This window comes from Dunckerocampus dactyliophorus, chromosome 20, assembly GCF_027744805.1.
Source record: "Dunckerocampus dactyliophorus isolate RoL2022-P2 chromosome 20, RoL_Ddac_1.1, whole genome shotgun sequence".
Classification (NCBI taxonomy): Eukaryota; Metazoa; Chordata; class Actinopteri; order Syngnathiformes; family Syngnathidae; genus Dunckerocampus; species Dunckerocampus dactyliophorus.
Window position 1 is genome coordinate 7,574,908 of NC_072838.1, and position 13,727 is coordinate 7,588,634.

The window sequence follows — 13,727 nt, forward strand, 5'->3', positions numbered from 1 at the left end:
TGGCCTGACTGACCAACAGTGGTCCAAACAAAAGGTGAAGGCACACACTGAAAAGATACATGATACATTCATGACATCACCGCCTCGTGTCTTGGCCTCCACAAGTGAGTCACCTTCACTGATGACTTAGATATTTTAGCGTAATGGAAAGCATGTCTTGCTTCCCATGTTTCCTCCCCGATCATGAACATGCCTTCAGTGACATTCACATCCCCACATATATTACCATAATCACTCTATTGTTAGATTAGGCCATCTGGATGTGGGCATGCGTGCTCAAGAGTATGTGTGTGTGTGTTGTATTTGCATTTCTTCGATGAAAGTGGACACTTGGCGACACTGTTTGTCACAACTGGTGTTATTACCCTACCATTGTAGGTGAACATGATCAATGGTGACCTAAAGTTACCTCATCTGTTCTTAATAAATCCAAAAACATGGTGAAATGAAGATACTTTCAAGGTCAAAGCCCAAAAGTAGAGGTTTTCAAAAAGGTGTGCATACAATTCTTTGTGTAACACTTTTGAGAAAAAAAGTGAAATAAATAATAAAATCACTGCCAGTTTGTCGCTAATTTTTGTATTTTTCCTTTGGCAAAATCACATGAACCAAATGTTTACTAACAGAACAATAAAGCTGTTTAAGAAAAAAAATCTGGTCTTATTCTTAAGCTTCTTATAATGACATTTCCACAAATATGTTGCTTGTGGACATACCAACAATGTACTGTATGTTGTGCATTTTTTGTTAATGACGCACTTGTCTAAGTATAAGTATGTTGGTAACTGTGTGCAAGGTACTACATGAGAACACATGATCCACATAATAAATATGCAGCCTGGTACCTGCAGCACGAAGGGGGTTGCTATCCTGTGGCTGTACGGGTGTGCTGGAGCCTATACCAGCTGACTTTGATGAGAGGCGGGGTACAGCACTAATATAGCCGAGTCATCTTATCTGAGATCTATCAGTCTGGAAAAGGTTATAAAGTAGTTTGGTCCACAAATGGGGAATATAACATGGAACAGTGGTGAACCTTCCCATGCAGGAGTGGCCGTCCAAACAAAATGACCCCAAGAGCGCAGCAACGACTCTTCTAAGAGACCCCACAATAACATCCAAAGAACTGCAGGCATTACTTGACTCAGTTAAGGTCAGTGTTCATGACTCCACAATAAATAAGACATTGGGCAAAAACGAGTTCCAAGACCAAAACCACTGCTGAAGAAAAAGAACATTAAGGCTCGTCTCAATTTTGCCAGAAAACATCTTGATGATCCCCAAGACCTTTGGGAAAACATTCTGTGGTCTGACGAGACAAAAGATGAACTTTTTAGAAGGTGTGAGTCCCATTACATCTGGCGTAACCGTAACGCTGCATTTAAAAAAAAAGAACATAGCAGTAAAATATGGTGGTGGTAGTGTGATGGTCTCAGGCCGTTTTGCTGCTTCAGAACCTGGAAGACTTACTGTGATAAATAGAATCACAAATTCTCCTGTCTACCAAAATATCCTGAAGGAGAATGTCCAGCCATGTGTTTCTGACATCAAGCTGAACCCAACTTTGTTTATGCAGCAGGACAATGATCCAAAACAGACCCGCAAGTCCACCTCTGAATAGCTGAAGAAAAACTAAATGAAGACTTTCGACTGGCCCAGTCAGAGTCCTGACCTGAATCCTATTGCGATGCTGTGGCCTGACCTTAAAAAGGCAGTTCATGCTGGAAAACCCTCCAATGTGGCTCAATTACAGCAATTCTCCAAAGATGAGTGCGCCATAATTCCTCCACAGCGCAATAAAAGACTCACTGCAAGTTATCGCAAATGCTTGGCCCAAGCAGTTATCAGGTTTAGGGGGTAATCTCTTTTTCACACAGGGCCATGTATGTTTGGATTTTTTTTCTTCCTTAATAATAAAAATGTTTCATTTAAAAACATAAGCATTACAATGCTCTGAATTACAATGAAGGAGCTGGTTAGTGATCTCAAGGGAGTTGGGAGCACAGTCACCAAGAAAACCACTAGTAACACACTACACTGAAATGGCCCGTTACCCTACTGTGACCGTAAGATCCCCCGGCTCTTGAAGGTACAGGTAAAGGCCCTTCTTTGCCAATAAACACCTGAATGATTCAGACAAGGCTTCGGAGAATGTGATGCGGTCAGATGAGGCCAAACTTGAGCTCTTTGGCATTTCAACGTGTTTGGAGGCAACGTGACCCCAGCAACACAAGCACTCCTGTCAGAAAGGGAGGTGGAAACAGTCTGCTTTGAGGCTGTTTCACTGCTAAGAGTCCCCCCTGAGATGTGTGTAACTCTGGTGACCAATTTCAAGAAACGTCTGACCTCTGTGCTTGCCAACAAGGGTACAAAGAAACATTTTGCACTGGGATGAAATAGTTATTTCCCTCAATCATAAAAAAAATTAATGTATTACACTATTATTTTTTTTTATATATACTTGCTGTCTCTTGGTTACATTAAACCTATCATAAAAAATCTGGACTGATCATATCTATGTAAAAGAGCTAAACTTACAAAATCAAAATCAGCAGTGGATTAAATATCTATTTTCTCACCTGTATAGATAGATATACACATATCGATATATATATATATAAAAAACACAATTGGTTCCAGACGACCGTTCTTATGTCGAATTGTTCTTAAGTAGGGTAAAAGGTAATATTACCAATGATATAGGTACTACATGTACGTGTATACATATACAGTATATGTGTATGTATGTAAATATGAGTTTGGATGCAGCAGTAATATCAAACGAGGATAATTAATGAAAAAACAATAATAAAAGTGACATAATAATACGTAATGATAAATGTTATTTACCTTTGAAGAGGAGTCGCCGAGCATACGTCGTCGTGGTGGAGTTGGAGGAGGCGTTATTGAAAAAAAGGACAAATCGTCGTCGTCGTTAGGCTCTTCTAAAAGAGGTAGTGTTCTGTGGGTGGTGTAGAATTAAGCAGGCCTATTAACTCTTCATAAACTTTAATCACACGCTCTGTCCGGGTTGTATAATTTAGCTTTCAATTTAGCTTTATCTCCCCAGCGTCCAACTTTTCGTCTGTTGGTCCCATTAGCAGTGTCACAGTGCCCTCTACTGGCCAAGCATGTACAGTAGCAGTATAAATACTGATTGAGCGACTACAAGGCAAAATAAAATAAAATATAAAACAACGTTCCGCGTAAATAAACATCTTGTGGATTGCAGTGATTTTGTGTTGACACGATTGGAACATTTATTGATGTAGATATTAATCTTACATTATAAAAGAAATTCTATACGTGGCATCCTTACAGTATTTTCAAATGTGTAAAAGGCCACATCATATACCCAAGCATGCTGGAATGCACTGGCAAAAATAAAGTCAAAAGACATTTATTGTATTTAAAAAAAGACTTGCTAAATGAACATTTTGTTTGATGGGATCTATAAAAAATATATCAATAAAAAACCAGAAGTTTTAGCCAAGTTTCAACCAATAAAAAGAAATAAAAAATAGTGCATAGCCCCTCAAGTAATGACAAATTTCTTCAAAAGTTGCACAAATGCGTCCAAGCAACGGTAAGTAAAATAGCACTTTTTGCAACATGGGTGCAATGAAAATGCTGCGTTAGCTTGGAAAAACAACAATCCCATACTCAAAATGTAACCGTGCAGCATTTCAGCCTGAGCATAGTATTTTCACCACTCCAGATAGGTAGCAAAGGTGCAACCTTTCAAAGTAAACAAGTTACAAACCAAAAAAGGTCAGCAGCAGCCCTAGAAAGACAGAGCTGCTCTGCAGAGCTTACAAACAGCATGGCTTTTGTGGAGTTTTCCGTCCTTGTAAAATCCAAAGATGTTCCAAACTGTTGATTTTTGTTTTGCTGATGTGTTGAAAAGCTTTTACGGTGACTGGCTAGTGCTAGCGCGCTGCTACTGTTTACATTAATTCCCATCTTCAGTCATTGTAAGCTCTGGAGCATGCGCGACCATGGTTTCGCTCTGGTGCATGTCTCTACAATCAATTAATCTAAGGATTTATGGCTGATTCTTATAGATCCAGCAGGCTGGTACTGACGCGGCCGTATCTCTCACTTGTCAAACCGGATATCCAGTCAGACAGGAAGTGACATCGGGGATTCAGAGTTGAGTTTTAGCTTTGTGTGGATAGCTGCTGCAACAGTAGCCTGTGTTTTTATTGGGGATTATTGTGCCTGTTGAGAGATCATTCAAACCTGCAATAAAAGCCGGTTGTTCCAGCAATCAAGTCTGGTGCTTGTGCGTGTCACCAAGCAGCACAGCAGTGGTTCTCAATTATTTTCTGTCATGCCCCCCGCTGAGGGACAGGAATGTCTCCATCAAACGTAAAGAGCGTATTCCACACACAACTGGTAAAAGTCAATCAAGGAAGTGCATATGCAAATGAGTTGACGTCCGCATTCACACACAATGTCAACTTCCGCTTTCCGTCTTTTTGTTCCGTCAGCATCGATTGACATTTACGAATCGATTAATAAACGTCAATGTCAGCATGGCGATGCATCTAAGAGTCGATTATTTCCCCCACCCCTAATTATGATGCCGCATATTATTAAACTAATGAAGAAATGGTCTCAAAACAACGTTGACAATAGTGTTGTTTATCGGGAATACTTTATTTAGGCAAAAAATACATAACATTTGCTTAAATATGCATATTTGAGTAATTATAGGCCGTAATAAACTATGAAGCAGTGTGATTTATTAATTTATATACATTTTGAAAAATAAGCATTTGAAAAATTCGAAGCATGAAGTGGCGAGGGACGACGTACACGCATACCAAAACAGTTTGAGATTAATTGGATAATTATAGCTCTTACTGAATCGAAACTAGATTGCATTCAGTGAACCGTAAATTAGAATAATAAATAAATAAATAAATAAATAAATAAATACACTACCTTGCAACCAGCCTGTGCAAAAGGAAAACAAATACACCTTGGAAGACATGATTGCCATCAATGTGCCCCAAAATTCTATTCCACTGTATGACTGCACCTCGATGAAAGTTCCTCTGGATGGTGGATAATTACAACCATCTTGCCATCGATGCTTGTAGCGGGACTAAAGAGTCTACGCTAGACAGCTCAAATAGCCTGCACCAGCCTTTTCACCCACCTCTCCCTGACACTCTCCTCTATTTCTCTCTTTTCTCCTTGTCCCACTCCTTCAAGACGCCTCCGCGTCTCTGCTGGTTTCTTCTCATCTCCATTCCTTGAGATAAAGATCAGAAAGCAAGGGCTCCCATTTCAGGGAGCAATGAACGAATGAGGCAACAGCCTAATCGCCCTCTCTTTCACCTTGGATTTGACTTTCTAAAACCTCCGATTTCTTCTTCTTCTTCTGCCAGACACTGCACTGAGCACCTGCCCTGTTTAATAGTGAGGAACACTCTGTTCTATGTTAGGATGGGGGAAAAAAAAACTCAAACACTGCATGTACCATCACGGGAGATGGGATATTGTTGGCATACGTGCTAATCACGGCTCATACAAACACAGGACCTACCGTGAGCGCATGCTTCCCTTCGCTCTGTTTGTCCATTTAGATCCTAAGAAAAGACAGCAAGGACATTCGGCAGCTCCCTCTTTTTAACCTCACGTGAAAACGTGCCGAGCAGCAACGGAGACACAATCACATTCGTCTGTTCCCTATTCCTCCGCCGGTGTCTTTATACAGCGAGAAAGAGAGAGAGAGAGGGAACGAGCTGCTTCAGAAAACACACCGCTCTGCTCTACCCCGTTGTCAGCGCGCTCTTTGCTCGCCAGCCAATCCCACCATGGCACCATGAATATTTTATTCGCTCCGGCCAAGAGCTATAAAAACGCACAACACATGGAGGGCATACACACACGTTGGGCGCACATGCAAATGTTCACCCGCGGAGGTATTCAGGTCACAAATGAAAACCAATCCCCACCGCACAGATAAATGGAAACAAGCACACGTGTTAGCTTGGCATTCTTCGGACAGGGGCTTTGAACTGCAGATAGGAATGTGTTCATTAAGATTCCAAAAGGCGACGCGCCGCTGACATTGACATTCAAATATGTCGCCTGTAATTCAATGAAAAGCTTTCTCTCTCTTTGTACATTTATCAGTTTTTTTTTTAAAAAGGACAAAGGTTCATACAAGCAGCAATGACAAAAGCGGAGTCTCTAGGGTTCATAATGGATGCCTTATACCAAAAACACCACATGGATTTGCTGACGTCACAGATTCAAGGCGACTGTATTTTTCACAATTACGAGTGAAATCGCAGACAGAATCGCGGAATTGGCCAATGAAAACACAATCTACTGTTAAACGTGGAATCTCACAGAAATTGACATCATGTGAATGAAATGCTGTCATGGTGCGGCGAGGGAGTGTTTGTGTGGGGAAGTACTTCCCCGGCAGACCGCTCAATCATGGTGGAATCTCATCGCAAACGCTAACCCGCCCCCTACCAAACTGAACATGTCGAAATGGTGACCTGAAACAACAAAGAAAGTTGGCGTAAAAACCTCGAAGCTCATCTCTTAGGGAGCGTGAAAGGACGCTAGCGGGATTAGCTTAGTTCAGTAGAGTAGTTCAGTACAGACAATAGCAGTCTCAGAGGTGATCAACAATTTGTAGTCATGATGTACGCGTTCATTGAGCGCTAATGTTAGTCGCTAAACTTAGCCAAAACGTTAGGGGTGTCCCAATCCAATACTGGTATTGCATATCGGTCAGATATCGGCAAAAAAAAAAAAAGAGCATTGGATTGTATCTGCCTGCATTTAAAAATCTCCGATATTGGCACTCCGATACAGGCAGCAGTCCATTCCAGACTCCGCTCTAGCACTTCTATGCAGAAGCCGTACAGATGTGGGCCGTGTGGCACTATTTTTCGTCAACCCCTGAAAAAGACGTTGCGGTTGAGTGCAAACTTTGCCATGCACAAGTTTCCCGTGGTGGCACAGATAATGAAACTATTACAAATGCAATAGCCACATTTATCCGTCGTAGCTAACGCGAAAAAAGTCAGACGGTGGAAAATTATAGGACTGTCTACATGGAAATTAGGACAATTTTAACCGTGAAAACTAGGGATGCTCCGATCCGGTTAGTATCATTCGATTTCTGTGAAAAAACATGTGAGTGGCATATGCCGATATGCAGCAGCAAACCCTACATGTGTGCTGTGTCACGTACCAACAACCGTATTGAGCTGACAAGTACTGTAAAATGTTAATGTTGCCAACTGATGAATAAAATACCCCTGAACTACAGTTCCGGTCGGGGTTTACATGCACTCATCATGGGAATGAATGGATGTCATATCAATTTTGGGCCGTTAATTTAGGGGCAGAATGATTATCGAGTAATTCCTTGTTTATCTGGGTCAATTGGTTCCCGACTCGACGGTGAAATTTCCATAAAGTAGGATTCCTTCTTAATAAATGGAATATTTTGGTAGTTAGAGCATAGAAAACCTGTTTACAATCTTCTAAATACGTTTTTTAACATTATTAGAACCCTCTACACATGAAATAACACCCCTGTATTCACCTTTACATTTGTATTACCCAATATAGTCTACATAATCAGAGAGAATAAGCCATTTAAGACATCAATAAGACTCGTGCTTGTGTGTGTTGCGATATATGGCTAACGGACGCGTGGACGGGAAGTGGCGCCGGGGATTCAAAGTTGAGTTTTCGCTGGATTACAGCCACAACATTAGCCAGTTTTGTTATTATTATGATTATTGTGTTATTATTACTATTGTGCCTGTTGTGAGATCATTTCAACCTGCAATAAAGGCCCGTTGTTCCACAGACCAAGTCTGGTGCTTGTCTCACTCAACAATTACTTACACCTCGTGACCAATGTAGAATACTACATTCAATATTTTAATGTGGCTCCTTAATTCCTTGTATTTTCATTTTAGTTTATTTAGCCATTTCTATGCTGGACAATGTTTATAAAATATGTTAAAACATATTTGCTTATGCACTTTTTTTTTTTTTTACTAATAATAGGCCGAATTCAACCACGAAATACACATTATTTATCTTATTTATGATGTATTGTGTAAAACTAAGACATGAATAACATCACATTAAAAGCGCAAAATGAATGCCGACCCACCGTCCACCAGTTCAAGCCTGGAGTTTTTCCAGAGAGATTATTACATCACTGTTTGACGTGTGTGGTAAAAGGCAGTGCGCTAGCATGAATTAACTTCAGACAAATGTGCACATTAGCACTCAATAAGTCATCAAAACTTACCTTTATGCATTCCCACATAGTATCAGCATTTGAGACCAAATATGAGGTTAAAGGAAAATGGTAAAAATACAGTAGGAGCATGAGACAAAGTTAGCACACGCACAGTGGACATGCGTCAAGTGAGATGGATGTAACAGAGAGAATCCGGCAGCTTTTCAAAATAAAACATCCAAAAAAAAAGGGAAATTATTTTTTCTTTCTGTGCGGCCTGGTACCAAATGACCCCGCGGCCCGGGGATCACTGCCATACAGTACATTTGTATTTTACTTCATTTAGCCAGTTTCATGCTTGAAAATGCTCAATTTAGGTAATAAATATGTAACATTAGCTTAGATATGCATATGTTTTGACTAATAGGCCATATTCAATAACAAAACAGCATAATTTATTCCTCAATATATTTAGAAAAAAAAAAAAACCCTGATAGACTGACGTCGCAAAGTGGCAACGGACGGCTGTATTGTATTTGAGTCTGTATGAATAATTCTGCCCAAAATAAACTCAAAATTATTTTGCACCTAATTCCAGTTCCCCCCATCAAGTGATGCCGTGGTCCCTTTTCATTGAGCAGCAAAGGATCATGTTTCCTCAGCAGTAAGCACATGCTTATACATGTACAAATAAGTACGTGGCGTCATAGACAGACACATAGCAGTGGGCAACCCAACACTAGCATTTAGATCCAGTCAAGCACTTTAAACTTAGCACTGCAACCTGTTTCTTTTTTGGATTTGTTCACACAGCTCCGTGTTTGACAGACATTAGCCCATCTGTCATTTACGTTAAACTCCTGGGACCGGTCACAAGGTTCAAGAAGGGTTTGGCTATTCCCAGTCTTATGTGAACCCACTCAAGTTCACCATATTCTTCTGTGTGTGTGTGTGTGTGTGTCATTTCCATTTTCTCCTCACAAATTTCATCGCAATTCTGACAAGTCAGCAGGCCTACCTGGGGTGTTTTTTTTAGACTTGACACGGATCAGACGATAATTTTCATAAATACAGTGAAACCTGATATATCCAATTTACCGACGGACGTGCTTTACATGTGCATCCAACGCAGTCTTCTACCAATCACACGTCATCGTCACACCGAGTCACTCCTAAGGTGCCCGCACTGACCTGCGTAATTTAGAAACACCAACGTAAATAGCGTTACCGCCCCTTAACTGTCACTGCTAGCATACAGTATGCCAGTTCATTATAATACGGTACCTTTTTTTTGCAATGCATCAACAAAAAGCCACAGATTTAACACTCTTATGGTTCTGTAATGAGCAGTTGAATTCAAATGTTATGTATTTCAAGTCATGCAAATTTTAAGTCATTCTAACAAATTGGCCCGATTGGTCCTCATATTACGATGTACACGCTCCCATAAATGATTAATAGAGTGGAACCTCGGTTAGTGTACACCCCGGTTAGTGTGTTTTTCCGTTAACGTCAAGAATTTCTGGCAAACTTTTTCCTCGGTTTGCGTACATTTTCTGGTTAGTGTAAAGTAATGGCGCCCGTCTTGTCGTGTTATTAATACACTGCATGAGTACAACTGTGTACAGCACTTAACTCATTCAATACCAGCCATTTTTCTGAACACAACCCCTTCAGTAGCGGCCATTTCAGACGATTTTCACTGATCTTTCAAGGCACACAGAATACTGTGTTCTATGGCTATATAGACATGCAACCTACCAAAAGAAAGATTAGAATCCCATCTTTCATCAGAAAAAAAAGTTTCTACCTTTTACCGTTCTTTAGTAATCAGCAGTAGAACATAGGTAAGTTTCAGGAAAATATCAGTTCCCGACTAGAAAAGGGAGAAAACCAACTGTTCGTGAGACGATACATTTCAAGCATAACTTTCACTTTGACACAAATATTTTTTGCTTTTGTTACAGCTCAACATTCTAAACAACTATACCAACATAAACAACACAAAAAAGGGGTTGTGTTGCATCAAAATAACAATTTATTTACAAATATAACACCATGACTTACTTACAATTTTCACATTTGGAACTGAACTATGTGTGTGCAGGCGTGTGCACACGTTAAAATTTCCCTACACTCCTCCACGCTCTTTCACTTCCTCCTTCTTGCCACGTGTGTTTGTACCGTCCACATGATCTCTGCCGAGCTCTTACCAAATGCACTTCTGCCACCTTGTAGCAGTTTTTATGGCTTAAAATTGCTCTGAAGTGAAATGCATTAGTGGGGAGTTGAGTCTTCACCTCTTTTTGCCTCTTGCACAAAAAAACCTAAAAGACGTATAAATGAGTTGTTGGGATCAGACGTTCGGGTTTATAAAAACATAAATACGTCTTTGGTATTGAATGGGTTAATGTATTTTTATCATGAAACGTCCTTGTTAGCATCGTATTAGCCTGCTAATACATGGAAACAGGAACCAGAGGTCAACGCCGTCGCCTGTCTCTGTAGTTCTTTGCCAACTATCACAGTTACACCACAAATATCTGCTTTTCTTTTGATCACTGCTGCAAAATAACCAAAAATGGAGTCAAAAAAAAAGGAGCAAGCGCAGAATTCAAGAAGTAACTCATAGCAAAACACAAATGTGACGCCTGTGAGGATCTCGCTGCCACATCGTCTTTCTCAACTAATGTTCAATGTTAATTTATCCCTTTCAGTCATCATTTATATACATTTCAAAGTGTTTTAAGCAGGTAAAACTATAATTGTAAAACTATAAAAACATGTTTTGCATTCACATTTTTTGCTTTCTGGAACGGATTAGTTGGATTTACATTATTTCCTATGGGAAAAATGGATTCGGTTAGAGTATGTTTCGGTTAGAGTCGGACCTTCATGAGCGGATTAATGACGCCACACAATGGCACTTCCGCTCTGATCCCTTCATTACGTCTCCCAACTGTGAGGCTGACTCACCTGATGTCAGTAAGTCAAAAGGAAAGTCAAGTGTAGTGAAATTTGACGTCGTAAAATACTCCAAAAAGGGAAGAAATGTCGAGCAACATTGGCTGCATGCACGGCCCCAGCCTTTCAAACGTTGCAACCATTATCAAGGAACGCCTGTCTCGCTCTCCCTTGCAACGTCCCTTCCAGTGTGCAAAACAACCACACAGATAAAAATAAGGAGTTATTATTTCATTATTTCGTTTTTATAGCTGTTCTTTTCGTTCTCCATGTGCTCGGTGTACAGTCTGAGGTGTTAATTCAGGTTCAAATTCCGACTTACAACGCTGTCGTAGGAACGGAACTCGTACATAGACCGAGGACCTCTTGTAATACTGTTGATTAAATGAAAATCATTCAAAAAAACAAAGAAATTCTCTGAAGTAAAAACTTGAAATTCCATACTAAATCACAATATTGTTTTTTTTGTTGTTGTTGTTGTTTTTAAATGCAATTAGATTACATACCCCAAATCTTTGAGTCCAGGTTTTAACCCTTGCATCTACAGTATGTTTGGGGCATGGCAAACATACGTTTATACATACAAAACACGTTTATAATGCTTTTGTTGATACTCACGAAACGGTACTTAAGTACAGTACATGCAGGTAAATAAACAAGTTCTTTAAACAGATTTATTGCTCCCTCACATGATCGGATAGGTTATACATTTAATCCTTTTTATTTAATCCTCTACTATTTGAACTGTTCAATTCATACAGTGTGTGCCCCTATTTAATGACAAATGACCATGAAATACCATAACGACAATGACCACGCTGTTTGAGCGGAGCTATAGAGCACAATTTAAATGTTGCCAATCATATAAATAAAACACAAAAAGCTCTCCTTTCTTTTACTCTAAGTAGCTCTAATAGTAATGAAAGCTAGAGAGCGCTAATCGACGTGGTAGAAGAGAGCCAGCACTTTTAATATGTATTTCAGTAGCATAGAATGGACTAACAAGCAATTAGGTTCGTTATTTAAACGCCAAAAAGTCAAACGCAAACCTCAACTCGCTGATTGAAACCAAAACCGGATCATTCTCGGCTAGCCATTAGCTACTCTGGAGAAAAAGCCACCCGTTTTTATAATTAAAAAAGCCGCTCTCGCTAACAGAGCAGCGTGAAAAAACTTTTGAAACCATGCCACGCGTCAGGATGAGAAAGCCGGCTCACAATAAGAACCTCGTTGAGTTGGACTCCAAAGCATCCCTTGTGCTTTACCAGCTGCCGGGGAAACACAAGGCAAAGGCGGACAAAGAAGCAGACAAACGTGACGGTAAGTTAGCAGTTCTCCATGCAGTGTGTGCGGGTACATACTGTTCTCAAGAAAGGCCGCGTTTGCTCCGATGATTCATCCATCTCGGTCCACGCTAGACTTTTGTGTCACCGGTGAGTTTTTCTGCCGGTAATATAGCGTAGAGGAAACCGGCTAGGTTGACACTTCAGTGAACTGAGGACCAAGGACTGCCTGTGCGTTTCTCCGTGACGTACAAGGCCACGCCTCCAAAATGATTGGCAGCGATTGTTTGCCAATAAGAGTCCACCATTTAGACTTTTGACCAATCAAACCTCAAGACGTCATTTAAGGTTGTATTTTAGGTACCTGTCGAACGTCAAAGCGGGCTTTTTGCATTAGACGCAATTAAATCCTAAAATTGAGATGTGGAAAGGGATAATAATATAATGACAGTGCAATTCAAGTAAGTGGGTGTGTGATTAGGGGGGCAACAGTGATGTGTTCAAGTGTTGATCAGACTGACGTCCTGGGGGAAAAAACTGTCTCTGTACCTGGAAGTTTTGGCGTACAGTGCTCTGTAGCACCTACCTGAGGGGATGAGTTTAAACAGTTTATGCCCGGGGTGTGAGGTGTCAGCAGTGATGTTCCCTGCCCGCTTCCTGGCCCTGGACCGATACAGGTCACATATGGAGGGAAGGTCGGCTCCAATTATTTTTTTCTGCAGACTTGATGGTCCTTTGTCGTCGGATCCTGTTCTTTTTGGTGGCAGATCCAAACCAGACAGTGATGGAAGTGCACAGAACAGACTGAATGATTGCGGTGTACAACTGGATCAGCAGCTCCTGGGGCAGATTGAACTTCCTGAGTTGTCGTAGGAAGTACAACCTCTGCTGGGCCTTTTTACGTACAGTGTCTATGTGGGAGGACCACTTCAGGTCCAGGAACCTAAAGGTGTCCACATTCAACACTGTGCTGTTGAGAATTGTGAGGGGAGGTAGTGCAGGGGGGTTTCCCCTGAAGTCCACTGTCATCTCCACAGTCTTGAGCAGGTTCTCACCACACCAGAGGACCAGTTGGTCCACCTCCCGTCTGTATGCAGACCCCTCACCGTCCTGGATGAGACCGATGACGTGTCGCGTCGTCTGCAAACTTCAGGAGTTTCACAGAAGGGTAATACAAGTATAAAGGTGGCTATAGGGGTGTTATTTCATGCCTAGAGGGCTCTAATAATGTTTAAAACCGT

General features: G+C 40.8%; 1 protein-coding gene across 4 annotated transcripts in view; it reads right to left on the reverse strand.

Annotated features, from left to right (window-relative positions):
• The window catches only part of LOC129173696 (sodium bicarbonate cotransporter 3-like), a 59,006-nt gene extending 46,283 nt beyond the window's left edge, over positions 1-12,723 (reverse strand). For all 4 annotated transcript variants that reach the window (XM_054764815.1, XM_054764814.1, XM_054764813.1 and 1 more), the window contains exon 1: positions 12,565-12,723. In XM_054764815.1, the coding sequence (XP_054620790.1) occupies positions 12,565-12,606 (42 nt within the window). In that variant the 5' untranslated portion in view covers positions 12,607-12,723. The remainder of the gene's footprint in view (positions 1-12,564) is intronic.
• Between the last annotated feature and the right edge of the window lie 1,004 nt (positions 12,724-13,727).